A 25,870-nucleotide genomic window follows, 5' to 3' on the forward strand; every position below is an offset into this window, starting at 1 on the left:
AGTGGTTTCATAGGTGTTGTTAGGGGCTGGAAGGGACCTTGCAGATCATCACCCCATGCATTTGGGCAGGAAAGACTGCTGGTGTGCCAAGATGCTTTTTGAAGGTCACCAGGGTGGATGTCACATAATTTTTGTCATCCCTGGTGTCGCAGTGCATGCGGGTGCCCTGCGCCTAAAAGCAGAAATGGCAGGAGAGACCCCTAGTGGTGAGAAGGGGGAGGCTCAACTGCCAGTCACCAGGGCAGCACAGGTGCTGGTTGCCAGGGAAACCAAGGGAGTCAGCTGACAGGAAGGGGCAGGGCTTGGCCCCGTCTTAAGCCCAAGAAGAGCAGTTCCCCTCTGGTGGCCAAAGAGCGGGGAGCTTGGCCAGTATGCAGGGAAAGGGGAAGATAGACTGTAGGAGCATCCCCTGGTTGCGGCTGAGTCGAAGTATTTTTCCGGTAGGGACAGAACATAGATTTTTGACTGGGTGGTTTAGTTTACGTTATAGCCCAGGGTCTTTGTGTTTGCTATTTAACTGGAGGACTGGGTGAGGCTATTAGGGGTGGAGGAGGCCTCATAGGGATGCCACGGTAGTGTGGGGTTTCCTGGTGCTGGAGAGGGCACAGCATCGTTTGGGGGCGCATTGGCCCCAGCCCTGGAGCCCTGGAGCTAGGGGGCAGCAGTGAGAAGCCCCAGAGCAAGAGGGGGCAGCAGGGAGCCCCAGAGTGAGAGGGGGCAGCAGGGAGCCTCGGGGCAGGAGGGGGCAGTGAGGAGCCCCAGAAGTAAAGAAGAGGGCCAAGGCATAGGGCAAACCATGTCAAGTACCATCTGCAAGGCTTGGGCGTCGGTGTAGGGGAGGAAAAGGAGCCGCAGGTAGCACCCCCTGACACCAGGCATATAAAGTGGGCAGCTTCCCACTAATTACATCACTCAATCAATTAAGATCAAGGCATGGGAGGCGAGTAAGCAGGTGGTTAGTCCAAGACAGGAAGGCGGAGCTACCAACAGAAAGGCTCCAGCACACTAGACCTGTTATACCTGGATACAAGTGAAAGCTAGATCTTCAGCTACTGCAAGCTGACAACTTCACTGATTGCTTGAAACTACACTGAACAAAGATCTGCACCTCTTATTTAGAACTGCCTTATATAAAGTGAGTACAAATGAAAGACATATAATGCCAAGAAAAAGGAAAAATATTAACCCCGCACCAAAGATTAGACACTGTCCTTCTGGTTTCCCTGTGTTCTCCTCCCTCAGGAATAGTTCTACCTAATTCTATCAAATTCTATTGTTTTAAACAGATTTAACTCAATTCAAGGAAGACTTGGAGTTTCTCCTGATTTATTTGTGGAGAAAAAATCAGGGTTTATGCACACACCAAGTGAGAAGCTAAGACCACAGAAAGATTCTTTCAAACCAAATAAATGTGCCTCTGAAATGGGCAGACTGAAATATATTTGTAACAATTATTTGCTTCCCAGTGTGCAAAATATAACGGCAAGGATGACTGAGAACAACAAGGGGGAAAATGGGCTCATTTGACAAAGCATTTCTGGGAAAAACATAGAAATTGCAGGAGAGAAACTACCAAAAATGTAGACTATTTATGGACACAAATACATAACAAAAAAGGGAAACCATAAAAAAAATCTTTAAGTAGTTTAATATATTAACTTACCTTGTAAAGGGTGAAATCTTAAAACACTTAAAAATACTTTTATTGCCTCCTTTGTTTTCTTTCCCCTCAATACCACCTTTGAATGAAGAGAAGGTGATAATATAGTTCTAACTGATTGATGTGGTTTTGTGTTATTAATCATTTGTATAATGGTGGCCCATCCCTACTTCTCAATATCCCAGTCTTTGTTCTCACTACATATTAAAATATTCTTCTCTGTCTTTATTACCTATTATTGTATATCCTTCTAATTGTGATAAGTGCTTCCCAGAATCCTCGTTTCTGCACTAAAAAATTTGAACCTTGTCAGTGGAAGATGAGCACCAAATACTTTGGGGGATCTGGCCTTACAGTCTGTATTTCAGGAGTCAGACAAGTGGGAATAAAGGGCAGTCAAAATTTAATGAAAAGGGAAGGATAAAGTATATTGTAATGTGAGTAAGTTGTTACTTGTTAGATACGTGTGTAACTGAGTAGGTCAGCATTTTTTATTTCATACACATGATAAACTAATTTATTATGCACATTTTACAGTGAATATTCTGTGAGGAAAGGAGGTGTTTGGAATGTATAGTATTGTGGTAAATCCCCTCCTAGTAGATGCTTCATAGGGGGTGTTAGTGTAGTATAGGGTACGGCTGCAGGGCCCGTCAGCCCTGTGCCCAACCGGACTAGGCCACAGGGGCATGAGTGCAGTTGATCTAGTCATGACGCAAAGTTGCCAGATTCTTTCCTGCCACAACTTGATATTGGATGGTACTTTACTTGGGAGGTATTCATTTCCATCGCAGATTGCCTTTGATGCACTGGGATTGGTCCTCCTGGGGCTCCTACTTTCCCTACATTCTGACCATGTGCCACTTTGATGTTACAGCATCTATTTCACCCTTGTGTCTTACCAAGTGACTTCTTTCCTTTTCTTCAGACTTATAGGCTTGTGGTCTCCTTGAGCCAGCCCGTCTCCCCTGTATGATGGCCACCTGGGCCCGACCAGTACCCCATTGGAGTGTTGTGAATGAAAATGGAACTAAAGAACATGGGACATACAAATCAAACTAAGGTAAGTATCTCAGTGTTTGGGCTTGTCAGCTTACAGGCAGAGTCTTTCTGCTGCTTTACACTAGGTCCCAGAAAGCGGTGGAGGCTCTCCCTTCCTCACTGGGCAGGTCTGCTCTGGACCAGAGGAATAACAAAAGAAAAACCCCTGGTTGGGTTTGTCTCCTTGTGATATGGAAGCCCCAGCTTTGGGCACTTCCATGCTGGCCTGATGTCTCCCAGCCAGGTCCGAACACTTCTGGATGCAGGCCTTCCCTTGGCCCTAACTGGCTAAGTGGGCCCGGGGATGAGAGCACAGCTTTCAGCCTGTGTTCTTCTCTCTGTCTTTGGCCCATCACTGGCCCGGGGTCATGGTCCAGCCTATCTGGTGGCCCTCTGGTGAAATCAAAGAAAAAGCAAAAAAAGGAAAAAAAAAGAAACGAGACCTTTTTGGGCACAGCCGCCTCTCCTGTGGCTGGCTTGTCCCCTGGCAAAGTGTCCTGCCAGCTCCCATCACTTTCCTTGTGGCGGGCTCAAAGCCAGTGTCTCCCGATGTCCTGGAGCCCCTCCGAGCTCCTATGCTGGCCAGTAGCTGGTTCCTCATCCTCTGGAGCCTTTTCCCTGGCTCCTCTGATCCTGCATCCAGGCTCTGTCCTTCAGCCCATCTCGCCTCTCCTCTTGTCCCCATGGCAGGCCAGAAATACCCGCACAACTGCAGGGTGGTCCAGTCTGGACTGAATAGCTACTGATAAAACATGGTTCCTGCAGTATCCTTTGTTCTCCTGGCATTGCTGGTTCTGGTGTGGCAGGTGGGTCTCCAGCTGTTGCGGGTATGAAAGGGTTCTTTCTCTTTTCTTCACAGAGGGCCACTTAAAGGGAGGGTAAAAATAGAGTAGATTTCTGTCTCCTGTAGCAAGCCAGGTTATAGTCAGGGAGATAGTAGATAGTTTCCTGATGGGTCCTCATTCTGGTACTTTCACAAACCCTACCAAATCTTGGGCAGTTCATGGGGTGTCATGTAGATGTTCTTGTGTTTGTTGTACTGATAGGCATGTATGGTCTCATTGAAATGCCCATATTATGCTCTATTCATTTATGTCACTTTTATCTCTGTATGGATTGTTATGCTGTCTGTATATCTCTTTATGATTTTTGACAAGGTCTGGCCAAGGAACTGAGGGATTCATATTTAGGGAAAAGGGAGTGGGTGGATATCTCATCATTATGTCTCTAGGGCAATAAGAATTGCCACTCCCAGAGATCAGTAGAAGACATCATTGGGCTGGGCACCCTGTAATGGGGAAATCAATTCTACAGCAAAGGTGTCCAAGAAAAAGGGCCCATCAGCCAGAGGAATGCCAGATGTCCTAGGGAGGTAAATTTCTGGGATTCTGGGCATCTATACACATACTCCAGGGTGGAGGGGAGGGCTTTAATTAAAGTGGCTCTGAGAGCTTCTTTAATTAAAACATCTTTAGCATCATGTGTATTCAGCATCCCACACTTCAAAGTGGCAGCAGGGGCACTTTAACTAAACCTTGTTTGATGAGCTTTAGTTCAAGTGTCCCTGTCACCATTTTGAAACATGGGGACGCTGAGTAAATGTACGCAGAGGCTGCTGGAATGTGCAGTTAGCACGATCCAGCAGACTCGATTAATCAAGTCTGCTTCAACACATGCTAATCAGCACGTATCAGAACACAGCTCTGTCACATGTACAGGTGCCCTCTGTGACTCATGAGAATTGTAACAGTGCTGAAAGGCATGGGGGCTGGCTTGGAGTTCTTTAGGAAGACATCTGGGTGATATGCCTAGTCTTTGGATTTTCTCAGGCTTTGGAGTCCAGTTCCCCAGCAGACATGGCTGGCATAATCAGCAGGAAGGTTGTTCTGTAAAAATACTGGCAGGTCTTTCTGAAAGACTAGTTGATAGTCAGATGAGAAGGGAGGAATTTTTACTTGCGTTTTCGTTCCGACTCCAAACCTAGGGTCAGGGTTTTTTTTGCATTGTTCTTTTATACTATATAAATACATCTTTTTGTTGTTTGTCACCTTATTGATTGCCTGTGATGAAGAGTGATCTCTGGGCAAGTGATATGCCAGGTTAACTCATTTGATGGAAAGGGGGACCTAAAATTTCTGTCACAACCCAAAGGGAAGTCATCTGGAGCTGGCAAACCTTAGTCTGCTCCTTGGGAAAAGTGGCAGGACAGCAGGGAGAAACTGGGGCTATAGGGGCATCCCACAGACAGGTTTCTGACAGATGCAGTCAGAAGCAACTGGAAATAGCACAGATCTGATTCAATGAGTGACCAAAGGCAAGAATTCAGCAGCATACTTTTTTTTTCCATTTTAAAAGCTTGAATCCCAAACCCTTCTCAGTGCTCATGTATAATTTGTGTTAATGGATTGTTATTAATAAATTAATAAATTAAGGAGTTTTATACTGCATTTGCTGCAATCATAGACCTTACATATTTTTAATACAACCTCTGTGGCAGGCAGAATTTTCTAGAAACATTGGGCCAGAGTCATACGTGTTATAAACTGGCATAGCTCCATTTACTTTAGCGGAATTATCCCACATTTATGCCAGTTTAAACATGGCCTACTGTTTTTAAATTAGGCAATAGAAAATTTAACTAAAACATGGCAATTTGGGGAGAATAAATAAAAAGAGGTTTGCCAGCGGGGAAAAACAACTGTGTGTGAAAATACAGTTTCTGTTGCAAAGCCATTCTTTTGCCAACAACTTCCTTCTGTTTGGTTTCATGGCTTCCTTTTCATGGTTTTAACCCCCCCTGCCATGGGGTTTTAACCTTTAGGACTGAAGCTTAAGAAGACTGGCCCTCAAAATTTGCTTTCATTTTTCTTTTTTTGTCTCTGACTGAACTGATACCAATGGATATCAGTGCAGAAAAAGCAAGAAATGTGATTTAGTAAGGCTTTCTGTTACTGATGTTCTTCCATCACTGCTGGAGGATGTGCATTGACCTAGAGAGATGTATTATTATTCATTGATATCTACATGCCACATGAAGGTACAAAAAAATCTTTGTAAAAAGTTACTGAGTTATTTATAGACTCTGCAGTAAGTCTAGACAACCTTTTAAAAGCAGTTTATCATAACATTTACATTTTCTACCTCAAAATAATACAAGAATAATGTATTGTAGAACAAAAAACTGCTTAAAATATAGAGTGCTTTTCTAATTGAATGGTACAATCAATTACTATATATTGGGTCTTGCCAGCAATTGTTTACCTATTCATTCTGGCAATTTGGGCAGGAAGTGGCTAGACTGAGCAGGAGTCTAATGAAATTAAACAGATTCATTCTGTATAGTTATGACCTATATTGGAGCACTGATACTTTCCCCAAATCATCAGTTATCCTTACCATTTTTTGCCGAATTCTCAAGAATCCCCCATTTTCCTCCATTTATAATCAATCTGTTCTGCTCCTTACAGTTCTGACTAGAGTTAATTTTCTCAGGTTCCCACTCATGATAGTCCTTTGACTGTTCTGAAGACTGCCCATAAGCAATATTGCTAGATGCTATCAGTTGAATAGCTAACATTTTAAGACAGAAGGCAGAGTAGATATAGACTTTTATTGACAAACTAAATCAGAGATATATAGCATAAGCTTTCATAAGCAAAGGGCATACACTAAGCATACGCTTATATATAGTGTAAGTTTTCATAAACATAAAACTTATGAAGGCTAAATCTAAAAGGAGAAATCTACCCTGCCTTCTGCGTGACTTTAGACTAACATGCCTACCTACCTCTCCATGACATTTTTCAGAAGTAGCGAGCAACCCATCCTCCAAATGAAGTCTGTGAGCAATTGGCACTTCTGAAAATCATGCCCAATAGGCTGGCACCAAAATGTATCTCCACGTTACCTTAATAATGCTATGATTTTAAAGAGCTCTCTCATTAAATTGGTATATCTTGTATGAGCATATAACTTGAATCAGGTGCCAGTTTTGTATCATATTCACTCTAAAAGCTGTTGCATTATATTAAAGTTCATTCCACTTCTATGGCTCTACAGAATCATTGCAAAGATACACTAGACATCCATTGCAGCCTTGTATTCAGGAACACAGTTGCATACATTAAAAAGAAGAGACACCTTATTTACTTGCTCTTCCCAAGATCTGGTGAGGTAATTCATTATTCTTTAACAAAGGGAGTAACTTTTCTCTTCCACATACAATGATAGCCTATCGTACAAATGAGAAATCATGATTTTCAAATTTTAACCAAATTGTTTTATCATCTTCCTATACAAAATACTTTTCTTCAGTTTCAGTGATAACATCAATTAAGTATGACAGGTTCCAGTTCATATTTCACAGACAAGATTTGATTTTTTGCAGGTTTTATTTATTTTATTTAAGCACATCATTAATTTATTTCCCTACCAAATAAATTCTTTTATCTGATTTGAGGTTGTTTGCAACTTACATACTATAGGAGGTACACAGCACAAGAAAAAGACATCATGTCTCTTACCATAATGAGGAATTATTAACCAGGCCATGGCAGAAGCATAGATTCCTCCAATCATCCAAAACATGCATAGCCAACTCAAGTGTTCACCACGCTTCTCTCGTGCAAGGACTTCAGAAAAATATGAGAATACTGCTGGAACAGCTCCACCAATTCTAAAAGGAGACATAAAGCAGATGTCAAGGTTAGAGAGATGTTAAGCCTTTACAGTGTGAACACATCTCATGTTATCTACTTGGTACCTGAACTACAAGAGACTTTGCTACAAAAAGAGTTTGGGTTTCTGTCTTTTGTCACAGCAATAATGGATTTCTATATGCCATTGGCATGATTACAATGTATTTGAGGAACTCTAATTCAATTAGATGCAACAATTTCCATTAAAACAATATGGTCAATAAAGATCTAGTTGATTAAAGAATTTGTCAGGGGGCTGTAGGAACTTGCAGATATGGGACCAACATATTTTATATTTCTGGCATTAGGCTATAGAAAGCAATACCTATTCGATTCAATTTCCCCTTCCATTCTTTAACAGGGAACAGCATGATGAAATGTTTAATGACCCTGATTATTTCATGCATGATTTGGGGTGTGAACAAACATACAACTGTAGCGGCTTCAAAGGGAGATGCTACTCCTGACCATGCAGCAGCTGTTATTCTGTACCTATTATTGTGCATGAGACTGCAATACAAGTGAAGCAAAACTTACACAAGTTTACCTTTGCTTCATCCAGGTTCAAAGTTACAGTAATTTAGCTCTGTGAGAGGGGCAGTAAAAGCCTCTCTAGTGTGTCCCAGACCTCCACCCCACGCACCCTGATACTCACCGCAGGAATCCAAACGAGTGGCAGCCGGGGAGAAACATGGACGCAGGCTCCACAATTCAGGAGCTGCCTGAGCCTGCGTATCAGTGATTGATGGGGGCGGAGCTCTAAAGAGGCGCAGGCTGCTCAAAAAGCAGCTGAAAACACAGCTGAGGGGCCAGCAAGGGAGGAGCAGGATGCTGGCTAGGAGACATTGCCTGCAGAGCTGGGGATCACAAGTCCTGAGTGCAGGAAAGCGGAGCAGAGTGTCTGCCGGAGGGCTCAGGCAGACAAGGCAAGGAACACAAGCCTAAGAGACCCAGGGATGCCAGGGAGTGACATCGCAGCCCCACCAGGGAATCCAGGTATGGTGGCTGGGGATGGTGGCAGAGATCTGCTAACTGTCTTGGGCAGCTCATTGTGGAGGAAGGCACAGCCCAGCATGAAAACTACGAGCCCCACCAGCTTGGGAAGAACAGGAGACCAACTACAGGTCAGTGGGGACCCAGAGGCGGTCACACTGGGGAGATGAATCAGAGTGGGGCACAGGGTGGCTGCCCACCCCCACAACTACTACGATGGAAGGGATGGGAGAGTTCCCCTTCTTTTCCTCTTCCCCCTCCTGAGTGACCAAGCGGGCACTGAGAGACAGGATCCCAGGTGTCCTTTGGCAGAGGCCAGACATTTTCTGTTGGATGCATTTTTAGTTTCAGTTAGCCCCAAGCCATGGGCAGATTTAGAGGCCTGAGCTGGCCCGAAGTTGAGGGACTGGCCATGGGGAAGATCGTGGTGGCTGAGAAGACCTGACCCATTACGAGGTGGGTGGTCTGCATGAGAAGAGATCATCCAAGGGAAGACCTGCAGGATGCAGTGTTTTCCCAGGCTGTGGATGTGGTAAGTGTGGGATAAAGGGGAAGTTTGGAGTCCCACGAAGAAAGACCAGGGTTGAGACCTCTTTGCTTTGGGGCCACCTGAAGGGAACTGCTTCCCCAATGGGTGGCACATGGGTGGTAAAGAACATCAAAGACATGGCAGGAAAGTAGGAGCAGCACCCACACCATCTAGGAGGCACCAGAGCCTGATCTCACCCTGACATCGCTTGGGAACAAGGCACCTATCAAGAAGGGGGCTGAAGCCCTACAACACCTATGATCAATTTTGTAATTGAAATGTTGTATTGTGATGTTGTTTTGTGTTGATGTTGCTGAAATTGTTTTATTGTGATGGGTAAATAGTGTTATTTAGGGTTTGACCTTGGTTACTGGTTAATGTTTACTGTGTAAATACTTTGATGTTCTTGTTGGGGAGGCAGTTCCCTTCAGGTGGCTCCCTGGGGATGAAGATGCCTCAATCCCTGTTCTTGCTTCGTGGGGCTCCAGACCTCCCCTTTACCCCACCCTTTCCACATCCATGGCTAAGATGGATACTATCTTCTGCAGGGATCCCCTTGGATGACTTTCCCTCTTTGCACGGCTTGCCCACCTCCCAGTGGGTTGGACCTAACCAGACAGTTTGCTCTTCACTGTAGCCAGTTCCTTGACTTCTGGCTGATTAGTGCATATAAGCCGGCCCTGTCTTTAGGCTAGCTAGGACTTCTAATTAAAATCAACACCTGGATTTCCACCGAAGGGTTCCCCCTGGGATCTCATCTCCCAGTGCCCCTTTTATGGTCCACATAAAGAAGAAATTTGAAGGAACGGATGAGGGACCCAATTGTCTTTGAGCCCCAGGTGACTATGGGGGTTAGCTGCTGTTCCGTGCCCCACCCTGGTCCAGCTCCTCAGTTTGGCCAGCACCGGCCTCCAGATAACCTGGAGTTGCTCCTGGTCTTCCCCAGCTTGGAAAAGCATGTGGTTCCTACGCTGGGTTGCTCATGCCCCACCCCCCCGTGCTCCTGCTGGTGCCTCCCACCTCCTGTGCCAGGGCCCTTGGTGCCCCCTCTCTTGCCTGCAGCTGGGCAACCTTCCTCTTTGTTGCCTGTGTCTCTGGGTCAATGTCCTTTCTCCCCCACGCCGGCATCTCTGGATTGGTGCTTTCTTCTTCCTCCAGTGTCTCTGGATTGGCATCCTTTTCTATCCCCACCAGCGTCTCTGGATAGGCATCCTCCTCTTCCTTCCCCAGCATCTTTGGGTCAGCATCCTCTTCTGCCATTCACCACCCCTTAGCTGTTTTCCTGGCTGCTATTTGAGCAGCCCGTGGTTTCTGGAGGCTCCACCCATGTCCCTCACCAATCCACAGCTGTAGGCAGCTCCAGAATCATGGGGCTGCCACCTGCACTTCCTCCCGGCTGCTGCTCTTCAGGATTCTGTACTATTGGGTGGAACCCCCAGTGACTGTGACTGACAGCTGCCATGCATTACTCAAGACCCACATGGGACAGTGACCTCTGGACTAGGCAACCAAGATGATGCTGGAGAATCACAGAAGTCTGCCAGAGAGGGATAAAAGGCAGTGAAGCATGACCCTCAGTGGTGCCCTCTTTCTTTGATCAGCACCAGAACCTACTGACCAGAAAGACAAGCTGGCAATCCTCTTCTGCAAAAGACAATGCCTTGGAGGAAGCTTCACCTGGCCATTGATAGCAGACTCCAGTGCCTTGGATGGGTATAACAACAGTGCTCTCACAATCACTACAGCAGCTACTATATAGGTTTGAATGAATGAGTGCATGTGTGTGTAGGTGACTGATATCCTTTTTGGTTCCAATCCTGTGCAGGGTATAATAGTTGCACACCCCCATACAATAAATTTAATACTGGGGATCCCGCAAGTTGATCTTAATTGCCAACAACAAGAATAGAGCTCATTGGACAGTCAATTTCATTTAAAATTGATACAGGAGCAGCCGTTTCAACTAAACCTGATACAATTCACCTTGTTTTTGGGAAGGCGAAATGAAAAGATTTTTCAGAGTTATGGCCACTAGGCCTGTGCGAAGCAGCAAGTATTCGCTTTGGATTCAGAGGACAGTGATTCAATTCGGAGATTCGAATCACTGTCCCGATTTGATTTGGCCAAATCAAATCCAAAAGGTTCAGCACCAATTCGGAGATTCAGCCATAGATTAAAGAGGCAGCTGACACAGCTGCTTCCAACTGATACATCTGTTGGGGTTTGGGGAGGGGCCGCTTTTCTCCCTTGCTAAGCAGCAGTTTGTTCTGTGCCGCCACTGCTTGGCCCAGATGGGCGAGCACAGGGCGCGGGGTCGGAGCTGTGCGCGCTGGTCCCCATCTCTACTGCAGGGTTGAGGTGGAAGGGACAGGGAGTGAGTGGGCACACGGGAGCCAGCAACAGCCGGGTGGGAACGTGGGGCTTGCACTGGTGTCCTGGGCCCAGAGTGGGACAGCAGGAATGCAGGTGCCTGGCCAGCAGGGAATTTATGGAGCTGGGCCAGCTCCCCTGTCTCCCTGCTTGTGCAGCCCAGCCCAGTTCCACAGACCCCTGCCAGCCTGTGCCCTTCACTCCTGCCACTGCACTCTGGGCCCCGGGCACCTGCACAGGCCCTGCGCTCCTGCACTCCTGCTTGCTTCTACTCCCTCTGCCCTACACCACTGCTTTCCCCACTTTCCTGTCTTCCCACTGGCTGCTCCACACCATGTGGCTCCCAGCTGCATGGCCAGATGGTGGGACTCATCAGGAGCTGGCCCAGCCCCGAGGACTGGGCTTATCGCCTGCAGTCCTCCCCTGCCTCCCTACCCCCCACCCCTTCTTACCTGAATTTCCCATTCTGGCACAGGGAGGCATGAACAGCCCCATGGTCCCAGGCCAAGCAGGGGCTTCTGGCTGGGGGGATGGGGAGCAGAGCTGGGCAGGCCTTGCTGTTCAGGGTCTTGCCATTACTTTCCCTGGGTCTTACCGCCCCTGGCTCCTGTCATCTTTGACAGGCAGCCTGGGGCAGATAAATATTAAAAATTTTCTAAATATTTTTAGGGGTCTTGCGGGCCAGATAGAATGGCCTGGCAGGCTGAATCCAGCCCACAGGCTGTATTTTGCCCACCTCTACACTATAGCAAGGGAGCGTGTTGCTACAGTGACGTAGCTGCAGCATCACAGTTTGTGCCCGCTGACACTACATCGCTGTAGTGTGTTGCTATGGTGACGTAGCATCTCATGTAGATATGCCCTTTGGGAACAAAAATCATTTAGAAAGAAAAATATGACTGTGCTGTGCTGTGTTTTACTTTTCATCAAGAGAAGGTGCAATTGCAGATGTCAAAAGACAATTCTCCAAGCTGACTAAGTTTAAAGGCATAGTGATTTTATATTTTCATGTTTGAACTAAGCTGTGGTTATCATTTATCCAAGGGGATTATGGGAAAGAAGAACAAAAAAAGATTTTGATCATGCATGCCAGCAGAGCTGTACTTACAAAAATAAATAATAAAATAAAGCGCACCTTTTTTAATCACACAAAATGATATGTGCCTACTAATCTGCCTTTAGTGATGTGACTCGCCAAAGGAGATTTTGGCAACTGCATACTGTAACAGCTGGGATGAAAACAGCATTCACACAGAGCATTCAGGAACCTGGCTTCAGCAGCTAGCCTTTGTTTGTCTGTTTGCACATTTATGAGCCATAGACACTTGAATTGCAAAGGTAGCTCAAGAATACAGGATAACCTCACAATATTAAAATACATAAGGCTGTAATACACTTTTTTGATTAAATATCTTATCGTCTTCTACTACCAATTTGGACCAGAGCCAAAAAGTGAGATTGTGTCAGTCTACAATGGCATTTGTGGTATTTATCTGGTTACTTGTGGTTTGCTAAAAAGCCAGACAATGGACTTTGAAGCACAAAGCTGTTCTTATTCTTCTCCTGGACCTGAATCAGTCTACCTGTCCTTTCTCCCTACCTAACTGTTCAAATGTAACTTGTACTTTCCCTTCCTCATAGCTTCTCTTCCATTCCTCTCCCTCTACTTTATCCCCTCTCACTGCTACCAGTGTAATAAGAGGCTTTTTCCTTTTCAACACATTAAAGGAAACTGGCAATATATGAAAAGTGAATAGACAAACTTAACTTGGGGGAGCAGCTGTTAGATAATGCCCTGGGAAGACTATAATTTAATGATAGTGACACAACGTTGTTCATTTTAACTGTCTTTGAAACCCAGTTATAGAACTGAGGTTCTGGTCCTGCAGCTGATTGGACAGTTTACATACTACTTATTGCAGTGACTTTTAAGTACTTTTGTTACTACATGGAATACACCACTGTGGAGTCAAACAACTGAACCTCATGCTATTGCTTATGGGATTATATAAACCCATTCCTTCTTTTGTGCATAGCTAGCCAATTTTGCAGTCTGGAAAGTCGTTCCCATTAGGAAGAGAAACTGACGACAGTCAGATTTTTCTTTGATGCAATTGCAGTATTAACAAAGAACATACGAAGTCTTGTTTCCCTAAACATAGCAAGAATTGAACAGTGTCTCTGTCCACAAATCCAAGATGCATTGTGGTCAGCACTTAGTCCATAACCCATCTGTCTAGATTCTAGACTTTACTTAAGGCCATGTTCCCAGTGCTCATTTGGGTTGCGTCATGTGTTTCTTTATCTTCTGTAATGTTTTTGCTATTTTTCTCCCAGACACACAAACCTTCACAAAACAGTAGTTGACAAAACTCCTCCACATACCAGTGCCTGGCATGCCTTTGTTTTGTGCCTCTGTTTGTGGTTGTCACTGCTTCATCCACAGGGCTACATAAAGGAGCTTAATGACTTCTCTTAAAACTATATTAAAAGAAAGGTAGTAGTTATATCTCCAATTTCAAAAAAATTTAATGCTAGAGGTACACCAATACATCGGTCTAATATTGGATTGACACCTATATGAAGAAAATTGTCAGTATCGGAAATCAGCCTGATATATGGCCCATGCATGTGCAGTCACGGTGCAGCATGTAGGTGGCGACGGGCACAGCCTGGCAGGTTGAAGAGTAGTGTTCAGCTGGTAAGTCTGTTGTGGAAAGGGAAGGGGGAGAGAGGGAGCATGGGGGGCATATCAAGGCAGCCCGCAGTGAGGGAATGGGGCAAGCACTGCCCAGTCAAGGCAGCGTGGGTGAAGGACAGAGCTGTGGCTTGTGCAGGGGGCACAGAGAGGAGGTGGGAAGCAGTTCCTGTCACTGCACACCACTCGTCCGGGAGCTGCTTGTCTGGCACTTGCCCGCTCATCTGGTGGCTCCTGCTGCTGCTTGTTCAGGAGGGCATGAAGAGGTGTATGCCCCTGAACCTGCACGGGGTGTGTGGGGGAGTGGGGCTGGGGCTGCACTGGTGCTGAGAGCAGGGCTACGGGGGGCAGGGATACAGCCACCCCAAAATTTGCCATATCCCCCCCTGTCCTCACTCCCAGCGCCGCTGTCACCCACCCTGTGGCTCTGTCCTGTGCCTGCCCCACCCTGCCTGGGCAGCACTTGCCCCAGCCCCACTCCCTCCCTCATGGCAGGGGGCCTTAATCTGCCCCCCACATCCTTTCCCTCCCCCCTCCCCTTCCACCACAACAGACTTACCACCTGGTCACTGTTCTTCAAGCTGCCAGGTTGGTATTGGAAATCAGATGGGTGTTAGCTGATATGCCTCTCTAAAAATCAGCTATCAGTATCAGCCCCCAAAATCCCTTTCGGTGCACCCCTATTTAATGCAAATCGTAACAGTGGAAATCTCTTGGTTGACACTGGGACAGCCAGGTGGCTGAGGAAAACCTTGTGTAAAGTTCTTTGAGTAGAATGGAAAAGGATAGATATTGAGAAGGAACAACAATAATGATCTGAGATGAGTGCAGGTGCACAGTGGTGAGCTGGGGCAGAAGTATAGAAACAAGCAGAACAGAAGGGTTTCTAGGGAAAGGCAATGAAGACCTGGGAGAGAGGTGACAATACATTCCTTGAGGCATACTTGGCTTTTCACCTTATTCATCATATTTCTTTTTTTTTTTTTTAAATAAAAGGACATTTGTCCCCAACCCATCCACCCCCAAATCTATGCTCTCTCTCCACTTCAGCCATGTATTTATCCTTCATTATTACTTTCCTTCTTGTATCACCTACCTTTACCACTATGTGTTCTCTTTCCTCAACTCTTCTCACCAATGTCACAACAGGTCTCTATTCTTCCAGCTGCCCCAAAGCCACACTGACTCCTAGATCTCTCATCAACTTTTGAGGCTTTCAGGGGCTAAGATCAAGGCTGCTTAAACAACACAGAAGGCTTTGCCAGCAGCCTCACTAGCTCAATTGAGAGATGCATCTATTCTGCTGGCACATGCTATCCATTCTGAAGCCAGCCACCTGCAGAACTAATGAACATGCAGGCAGAGTAAGAAGCACTGGTTGTTACAGGTGAAAGGCAGCTGGGGGCTACAGAGGAATTACAGGGAGGAAAATTATATGCCTGCAAGGGTTAGGACAAGTAAGATGTTTCATAAGAAAAAAAAAAAAGAAATCAAAGCAGCAGGGAGCCAGATGAAGTGGCAAACAATGATAAAACAGCTTGCTCCCCACTATCTGATTTTCTTCAGAAAAGTGGTTTGTATAGGCTGATACTCACATGATGTGCCTATGAGGCCCAGTTTTCTAGAAAAATCTGAAAGCTTTTCCCTATTTGGGATGACTTGCATGTTCTTTGATGGACTGATTATTCAGACCAGCTTCATATATAAAGCTATTGCTCAACCCTCTATAGAGACACCAAAGCAGCAGTTGCAGAAAGTGGTTTGTATGAAGTTTTGCAGGCAGCCATTTAAAAAAACATGCATTTTGACCCAGGGACTTGGAGGCTTGGTAATGTTGGCGTTAATTTAGTCAGGCTTCTGGCCTACTTGACTAGAAAAACAGACAGAGACCAGAAGTGCTGATACTGCTTATTTCAGTTACATGTTTTGTGATAAGAAATCCTGCATGTCTTATTACCCTGTGCACAGATGTCCAATTAAATAAACTTGTTTTAGTTTCTCCAAGGTCGTATTTCTTTTTCTCTCTTTATCTGTCTTAAGTATAAAAATGCTTGAAAACTTAGAGAGGGGGAGGATTCCTTTGAAACAGACAAGTGGGTGATTCCCCTTGCTGTATGAAATCCTTCCTGTGATGACAGTATAGCCCTAAATAAAGAAAAGCTGGCTCTGTCAGTTCTGATTCAGCCACAACGCAAAATGTGATTTCTTCCACAGTTTGGTGCCATGACTCAGACAGAGATGCCCGGAGTGATCATTTGGGACACAGACATCTCTTCACTGAAGCCCTGGCGCCAAACCAAGGTAAGAGACCTTTTGAAATCTCTATTGGGGCTTTTCAGTGAGAGGCTGTCTCTGTGTCTTCCTGATTCATTGCTTGAGGCTCACCCTATCTGAACTTTTTTTTTCCTGCCAAAACTGTCAGACCCACTGTGTAAGTAGTAACTGTGAGTAGAAAGAGTTAAGGTAAAAGACTCTGTGTTGCTGTTGTCAACGAAAGTATTTCCCTGTGTGAATTGAGTTAAGGTCTGTAAAGAACTATAAGGTCTCTCTGAAGCCAGGAGTGGAAACCTTGTGCAGCCGCCCCAAAGACAACAGATTTGTTCTGTGTGCTCTTTGAAAGCAAGGGTGCAAAGTGGAAATTCTTAGAGTGTGAGTGTTTTCTATGATAAGCGTTGACCAAGGCTGAGACTAAAGAAATGCTCTTGAATCTCATGCCTCAACGCAAAAATTCCCTTGTGTGAACTGAGAGTATGAATTGAGAAATATGAGCCACTGACCAGGTCTGAGACTAAGGTTGGGTTCAGCTGCCTCAAGGCTGTCCAGAAGGGCAGTTTTGAATGCAAGGGGGCCCAACTGGAATCTCATGACCCAGTGGACAAGTTTACCCTTTCCCCACCCTCATAAATGAGCCGTGTCTAACTGTAAGTAACTGCATTGTGTGCTGTTATTGCAGTGGAGTCTTGTCTTTGGACATTAGCCACAGCATCTCTGTGCCGCTAGCAAATCTCACAACCTGACCAGACACCCTCAATAAGCTATTCCTGTATGAAAGACCTGTGTGAATTTAGTTTAAAGATATGGGGAACGGAAAGTCTAAAGACATATCGGCTCCACCAAAAGGGACTTGAGCATTGTACATGTACACACACTATGACCATAAAAGTTGTAATTTCTAGACAAATGGAATTGGTATACCAGAGATGATTTTAGCCAGCAGTTTCCCCTGGAGGGAATGTTTGATTTAAGTAAAATTGTTCATCCCCGCAGAGATCTTGAGTTCAGAGGTGGTAATGTGGGATACATTTTTTGATTGGTATGAAGAAGCTTTCAAAAGATGTCAAGCATCTCAAGTTCGGAGTCTTAAGGACTCCCAAGAGAAACTGAAATCTCAGATAAAGGAATTAAAACAGAAAAGTGCACCAAAAGGGGGCCCCCATCAATAGTACCATCAGCACCAAAACCACTTTATCCACAAATAACTGAGAATGAATCTGCAGAAGATATAGAGTCCTTATGATTATATGGCAAATCTCTCGATGTTTAGAGATCTTTATTTTTTTTTAGAAGCCCCAATTTCTGTAGCTTTGTTAATAGATAAAATCTGGGATTTTTCTGTTAAAAATTAGTTTCTAACCCTCCTGTCTCCTGGAATATGACCTTCATGCGGTAAATTCTGCAGTTTTACCTACTTTTCCTGTTGTACCAAATCCAGCTACTATCTTGTCCTGTATTCCTCCTAATGCTTGTAATTTTACTGTTGTTGACTTGTGTTCTGCATTTTTCTCTATTCCTACACACCTTGATAGCCAGTTTCTCTTTGCATTTACCTATTGCCACCTGTTGCCTCCCACTTTTGCAATATACATTCACTTGATGATACTATTCTGGACTATTGTAAGGCACTAATGAAATGTGTTAAGGCTTTTCATTCACAGGTAAAGGCAGCTCTCCCCAAAAAACCAGATGAGCCATGCCATTCTATCCTGCCTGGAGATTGGGTCCACATAAAAGTCCATCAACTAAAGTCATCGCTGGAACTTCGCTGGAAAGGCCCATTCCAGGTACTCCTGACCACCAACACTGCAATAAAGTGTCAAGGATTCCAGACATGGATCCATGCTTCATGCAGTAAGAAAACATCAGCCCTGTTAGACCCAGAGTCTCCTCCGTATCAATCTTGTAATCAGCCTCCACAGACTGTTAGTGAGCCTAGTGCCTGCCAGCAGGAGTGCTCAAAACCAGTAATGAGTTAAGCGCCTAATGGCAAAGAGGATTTGCCACTACAAAGCGAAGAGGATGTGCCCCAAAGACACCACTATGCCCTTTGGGACAGGGAAAAGGCCTCTACCTAGTTCCTGGTTCCTGAGGTGGAGTTGGTTAGTCGCGATTTTGGTAGTTCTCAGTATTTCTTTTTGGGCCATCTTATATGAACTTGACTCATCAGTTATAAGAAACTCTGTAAACCAAACTATACTTCCGCATCAACAAAGAAGATCATTTTATGAAAATATGTTCTTGTCTTTAGTTAATCAAATTGGGATAGATTTCAATGTCTCTCGTTGTTGGACATGTAGTCATGTCCCTATCTATTCTGCCAGAGGAATACCCATGATATCAGTACTCTTGAATGAAACTCATATATTAGCCTCTTACTATTCAGATTTTCATGGAAATGAAACTTGGCAGAATGTAAGTTGCAACCAGTCTGACTATGTACAATTAGCTTATGCCACCCTTGGAAAGTTCTGTTGGACCTGTAATAGATCTCGTGTTGTAGTAGGAGTCAGTAAGTGCGAGGTAGAATTTAAGATAAATGGTGCTTGGTTTTCTAATGGTTCCTGGATATCTAACTACTCCCCTGCCGGTCAATTTTCAAGCTATTATTCACAATGGATGATGTCCCCATGCTGTAATACAGGTAGATATACTGCACTAGCTGGTCACTATTTTGTGTGTGAAGATAAGGCCTATAAAAATCTTCCCTCCAGTTGGAGAGGAACGTGCTATGTCTCCGCAGCGTATCCTGCCTTTACTATTAAATGTCACTTACCTAAAGGAAGAATTCGCAATGTTCTTGAAATTACAGAAAATCATAGGTTTTGGGGTATAATGTTCTCCGGCTATGGCGCAAGCTTAGCTATGTCCAAGATAAAAAAAGTTGCAGCATCTCTGGAAAAGACTGCTAATGCTACTGCTGATAATTTTGATAAAATAAATACAGAAATGAAGGAAATAAGGCAAATGACATCGCAAAATTGACTTGCATTAAATTATATACTAACCAGCAAAGGAAGTAAAGAATGTTGTACTTATATTCCCGATAATTCAGAAGAAATCCAGGATTTAAGAAAACATATTTGAAAAGAAGCAGCTAAATTGCATGAGTCACATAGTTGGAATTTGAATTCTTGGTTTAGCTCTATTTTCAGTTCCTTAGGCTCTACCGTCATTCATAGTTTGTTGATATTGTTTGTTGTTTTTATTGGAGTATGCCTAGTTTATGATAATACAATGTTGCTTAAGCTGTGCTGCCAAGCAAATGAGGAATAGCTCAACCAGAAATGAAGTATATAATTTGTATGTTGAAATAGCAAAAAGTAAAGAGAAAGAAAAACTAGAAATTGAAAGGTTAATGGCTATAAATATCTAACTTGTTAAAAAAAAAAGTAGAGCATGTAGGAGTAAGTTTAGTCGGCTTCTGGCCTATTTGACTAGAAAAACAGATAGAGACCAGAAATGCTGATACTGCTTATTTCAGTTATGTGTTTTGAGATGAGAAATCCTGCATGTCTTATTACCCTGTGCACAGATGTCCCATTAAGTAAACTTGTTTTAGTTTCTCCAAGGTCGTGTTTTTTTTCTCTCTTTATCTGTCTTAAGTATAAAAATGCTTGAAAACTTAGAGAGGGGGAGGATTCCTTTGAAACAGACAAGTGGGTAATTCCCCTTGCTGTATGAAATCCTTCCTGTAATCACAGTATAGCCCTAAATAAAGAAAAGCTGGCTCTGTCAGTTCTGATTCAACCACAACATGAAGTTTAATTTCTTCCACAGTTATATACAGTAGGCAATACACAGGGCTACAGCCCTGTCAGTAGCATATAATAGCTAGTATTAGTAGGGACAGAGACAAATGGAGAAAATATAGCTCACGTGCAGAAAAAAGGCAGACAAAAAAGAAAAGAGAAGAAGTGGATAAGGCACTGAAAGAGTCACTGGAAATGTTTATGGTTTCTAAAAGTGTTTTGGCTAGTGAGGAAAATGCTGAATTAATGGACTCCAGTGATTGTATCAAGACTGAGGAAGAGGACAATAGTGCAAAATGTGCACAGGCTGTTAACATAGAAAAATCTGACAACACTATTTCCCTTGAAGGAGATACGTATGATCCCGCAAATTGGCCAGATTCAACCACAACACGTAGTTTGATTTCTTCCACAGTAATCAGCAATCTTTGTAAAGATGGTGGGTCAAAGGAATCCAGAGATTAAAACACTTCAGAGTTGCCCTCCAAGATGTTCTCATGAAAAATGCCATGAGAATTTTCAGAATGAAAACCCTCACAATACATCTGATATAAACTGTTTTTCCCTTAGAGCAGGGGTGAGCAAAATGCAGCTCATGGGCCAGATTTGGCCCATGTGTAGTGTGTGTTTAAATAAAGTTTCTCTCATGATTAATTCAAACAATATGTAAACGCAAGGCCAGAACACGTTAGCTTAGAAATCTTGATATTTGAATAAGGTTATGTTTAGATTAGGTATTGATAACATTATATTGACAGTAATACACACACACACACACACACACACACACACATACATACATAGACACACATTATGTGTAATCATTTATATTTATAATCAAGCTATGAACTTTATATTAAGGATAGTAGTATGATTGAATGAATGAAGAGTGGATGGAATGTTTAGAGTGTGCCTGTGTAAACAAGAGGAGGTTTGCTAAGGTGGTGAATATGCAAATTACCAGACAATGAACTGTTAGATGGATGGCTGAAGAACCAGTCTGTGACCAGGTGCAGAGGAGATAGGCTAAGCAACAGGATAAAGGAGGAATTGTGCACGTCCTGCAATTTAGTCTAAACAACTTTCAGGGCTGGAAGACTGACTTTTACAACAGGAGCGACTTCAAGCTGAGATAATGAAAAGAAATATGAGAAACAACATCTGGATAGAGACGTGCAAATGGAAAAGTACCTCGACTTCAGACAAAGACTTGAAATCCCGATAAAAGTGGGATGCAGCAATGCCAGAGTGGGGAATGCATACTCTGCAACATCAGGGAGCACAGGCGCACCTGTTCACCCCCACTCCCATCACCCTCAATGAGTCTGGGCTGGCCACCCAGTGCTAACATTGAGCAAGCAAGCTGGTAACTATAACATTTCCATAGAATGTGTTTGTCTGCGTGTGTTTTTCTGTGTGAATGATAAGTGTGTTTGTCTTTGTATTTGTCTTTGTCTCTGTGAAGTCTTTGTATGTTTTTGTCCTATGTAATTAATAAACACGGCACTTTGCCTTATCTCCCCTCATAAGGTTTCACTCACGATTTGAGCAACTGGCAATTTGTGTAACACATAGAGTGATTTAACCTGGCCTGAGGTGGGTCCCTTGGCCCTGCTGGTGGCACTGGGGAACCCCTGTCTTATGCCAGCCCACAGCTCACACTGAGATGGCTGCATGGTGGTGGCATCCCCCAGCCCCACTGGCTCAGTATGGGGTGCAGAAGCATGGAGGCAGTGGCAGCATCAGGAGCCCCTGTGAGGGTGCTGCATCTGGGGCTCCATAGAGACTGTGCACAGCTGGGCAGAGAGCTGCATCCGAAGCTGGGGCTCAGCTCTGGACACAGTGTCCTTACCAGGGTTCCCACTGCTGCCACTGACCATGCACCACTCCACCCCATGCTGAGCCAGTGGGGCTGGGGGCTGCTACCACCATGCGAGCATCCCAGAGTAAGCTGGTCTAAATAATAGGCCTGGTCACTTAGCTACTGTAAGGCTAGGTTCCTCCTGAGCCTCCTCATCGGGCTCGCATCCTCCTCTCCCCCTCATGGGTATTGGTGATGCGTAGGGGGTATACCCGGGTGCATGTGCATCCCCTGAGATTGGTGGTGCACCCCTGAAAAAAGTAGTGACCATTCACCACTGCTTGCCATCCACCCCACCACCACTGCTGTGGCCACCTGCGGGAGCTCCCCACTTGCCACTGCCATGCCCCCGCTGCCACCACTGCCTGCGGGTGGTCGCCATGCTCCCCCAGCCTCTAGGGGCATGCATCATTCATGCTTACGGGTGCTGTGGTGCCACAGCAAGGCCTAGTGGCAGCTTCCAATTCTGCCCCAGCCCTGTGCTGCCACTGCCCCAAGATCCCACCCTAGGTGCACCTCTGGGGAGCTGCGTGGGCAGGGAGCACAGGGAGGCAGTGAGCTGTGTCTGGGGCTGGGATCACGAGGTGGTGCCAGTGCAGAGCTGGGATCCGCTTCTTGCATGCCCCCAACTATGGAACCCATGCCCGTCACAGGGTCATGCAGGCAGCAGATCGTGGCTCTGACCCAGCCCTGGCCTGGCCCTGGCCCTGCACTATCACCAACCCATAACCCTGCCCTGTGATCCCAGCCTTGCCCACCCATCCTGCTTAACACCACTGTCTGGAGCCCCATCCCACATAAGGTGTTTCGGTGAGTTGTTGTACAGGAGGGTGGGGGAGTGCTGACCTGTCCCATGACAGGTGACCCAACAGTCTACATGGCCCTTGGGCCCAAATAATTGCCTGTTCCTGCCTTAAGAGAATGACAGTCATTGGTATTGTATTGTGGGAAATACAAATACATAAATACAAACTATAAGAGTCAAGGGGACTTACAGGTTTTGATCTATTAAAGTTAGTGAAAAATGTTCTCCCCACATAAAGTCTGTAGCCTAACTTCTTCTGTTATATTATCTGGTTAGAGAAAGAAACCAAGCAAGTTGATAAAGTCTAGTTCAAGGAAAAGACAAAGACTGCTTCAGAGAAGAATTTTGGGGCACATTTTCCAGTTTATAAACCTAGGGTAACCATATTTCAAGTATCAAAAAAGAGGATACCTGGAGTGGGGAGGAAGACAGAAAAGGAGAGGAGGGGGCAGGGGAGGGAGGCGGCAGTGATATACCCATGCCCTGGCTCTGCCCCTTACTCCTAAGGCACAGCCCCACAAGGCCTGCTGCTGCCTTTCACTCCTGCCCCCTGTACCCTATACCCCCAGCCCTGCCAGTGCCCTTCACTCCCAATCTGCAGCTCCTACCATCTCCCAGCCCTGCAGGTGCCCCTCAGCCCTGACCTGCAGCCCCCTCCCCCTTCTTTCCTCCGAGCCTTGCTGCCCATGCAGTTCACACCCGGGCACACACACAGACACTCTCTCTGTGTCTCTGGCTCTTTTACTTGCGAGCAGCTGCCAGGCCCACATGCAGAGCACACTACCCTGACAGCCAGTCACCTTGCCCCGTTACCCCAGCCCCAAGCAGCCAAGCTGGAAGTGCCTGGGAGAGGGTCAAAAGAGAGGACATGTCTGGGAAAACCCAGGCATATGATAACCCTAATAAACCAAGATAAAACAACATTAACTGAAAACTTCTTTGTCCTTGTCTGAAAAGGTGTCCGTTTCATTTTACATCACCAATCACTTGTTACCTGAAGAATCCCTATGTTGTAATTGCATTCAGGACACATGCTTTCTTTCAGTCATCTTTTCAGTGCCTGTAAACCCAGGTTATTTTCACAAGTACTACAGTGGTGAACTAAAATAACATATTTTCCAGTTTCAGCACTAATAGTTTTATAGTTGTTAGGGGCTGGAAGGGACCTTACAGATCATGAAAATCTGCTAAGGAAGCACAAACATGTTATATTTTTACAGACAGATTTTAAAATTTAAGCTCACTCTTTTCTAAGAATTCAGCTTAGAATAACCAAGTAATCACTTATTAAATTACATTAATAAATACATTTTTGTGTCTCTAGAAACTTAGATAACATTCTCTAGCTATGATTAACAATTCAGAGTTATTTTTAATGCATAGTAACAGTCTTGCCCTGGTACTGAAGATGTGTTCCCTTAAGAACTTACAAGATGGGATGTAGGTAACAAGGTACTTGTTTTTTTCTGAAAAGTGTTAGTGAGACCTTCGGTAGCACCTAATGCATATGGCTCTCATTCTTTGTCCAGGCATTTTCCATTTCAGAAGCTAGTGTTTTAAAGCTGTTCTAGACTTTGTTTCCAGTTTCTGGGTCGAATCTCCTTTTGAGTTTTCTCTGTTTAAGGAGTCATGCTTCTCATGAACCACTTTCCATATGAAGAGATGAGTTTGCTTGTTACCCAGAATTCTCATTTCTCAGATGCTCATCTCTCTCAGGGAAATGCCCGTTCACTAGCAATATATTTGTGTTAGTTATGCTATTTTGTGCCTTTCACACCTTATTCCCAGTTTTACTATGTGAGCAACCACATGAGGTAAAACAAGTGTGCCCTGTTGATGTAGATAGTTGATGTATGTCCAAGAATGCAAAGTGTACTCTAGAATCCTTGATGGTACACTCCCATCACCTTCCCACTGCCAAGTTGTAGCTATAAAAAGCAGGTCTTCCATCTTGCTTTGCACACCCTGAAATAAATCAGGACCTTTTTTGGCAAAGAAAGCCTTCTTTGTAGTTACTGCTTCTGCTGCTGAAATAGTTACCTTACCTGAGGCACTGCAAGCAACCCTTAGTGAATGCCCTTTCAGACATGACGGTCATGGCCTCTTAAATCTTTAAGCAAAAGATCCAACAAAAATGCTAACTTGCTTTATTGAGAGTAGTCATAACTGGCAAGATAATCAGATAATAGCCACTGCTTTATAGAGCTGCAGATGAAAAAAAATCTTCCTATCAAAAAAATCCAACTTCCTGCAGTACTTATGAAAACGTATTTCTAGTTTCAGGCTGCACTGGGTCTTTCATGAGCTATAGGCATTACTAAGAACTTCAGAGCACAGTTACTGGAAGGAATACTGGGACATGACAGGGCCTCAGCGCCCCCACCACTTCCAATATATCTTTTAGGGTGACATTGCCAGCGGAATGCTTTTATCATAAATCCGCTTGAGAGCTGAAAAGGTAGGAGTCACGAGGGGAGCAAGAGAGAGCCATGAAGTGCACTTAAAGCCATGTCCAATCCCTTGATATAGCTGTGTGGAGGTAACCAGAAGTTCTAGCTGTGATGGTGGTCGATTCTAGTGATCTTTCCTCCGAGAGTTTTTCAGATGTCTTTTTACCCTTACCGAACCAAAGGTCTTAGATCAAGGTTAAGCCATAGCCAGCCACAGCTGTTATTTAGAATGATGTTCCTGTTATTATGTGCTGCATATCATTTTGGTGCCCCACAAATTTTGGCACCCTAGGTGACCGCCTAGTTTGCCTAATGATTGGATCAGCCCTGAGACATGACAGTGTCTTCCTGGAAGCTAATGGTGTGTTTCTTACAGGTCCTTGGCCAGTTCAACCCTCACTGTATCATACAACTACCTTACCAATGTGTGATGATTTTAATATATCACAACCCAGGAGATTTCTGGTGGACAATTTTAAGTTCCAAATCTAATACTATAATTTTTAAAGTAACCAGGGAAATGAATATTGGGTCAATTACTGTACCTTCAGGAAAAGGTGACAGCTGTCATCCTATAGGTACTCTAAAAAATAAACTCTTATTCAAATCCATGTTCTTTTACAGTTGCACAGACTTTACGCAGGAAGGCATACAAATTTTGTGTGGACTCTCAGGACTGAATGGAAGCAGTGTATATATTCTGGCAGGATGGACCCTTATCTTGGCAGAAAGACTTTTGC

At 44.6% G+C, this 25,870-nt stretch overlaps 1 protein-coding gene across 1 annotated transcript in view; it reads right to left on the reverse strand.

The window, feature by feature from the left end:
• Nucleotides 1-25,870, reverse strand: part of SV2C (synaptic vesicle glycoprotein 2C) — a 167,690-nt gene that overhangs the window by 88,784 nt on the left and 53,036 nt on the right. Inside the window, exon 3 of the mRNA XM_019532225.1 lies at nt 7,225-7,376. Within this exon, the coding sequence (XP_019387770.1) occupies nt 7,225-7,376 (152 nt within the window). The remainder of the gene's footprint in view (nt 1-7,224; nt 7,377-25,870) is intronic.

Source organism: Crocodylus porosus, unplaced genomic scaffold, assembly GCF_001723895.1.
Source record: "Crocodylus porosus isolate Cpor-Errol unplaced genomic scaffold, CroPor_comp1, whole genome shotgun sequence".
Classification (NCBI taxonomy): Eukaryota; Metazoa; Chordata; order Crocodylia; family Crocodylidae; genus Crocodylus; species Crocodylus porosus.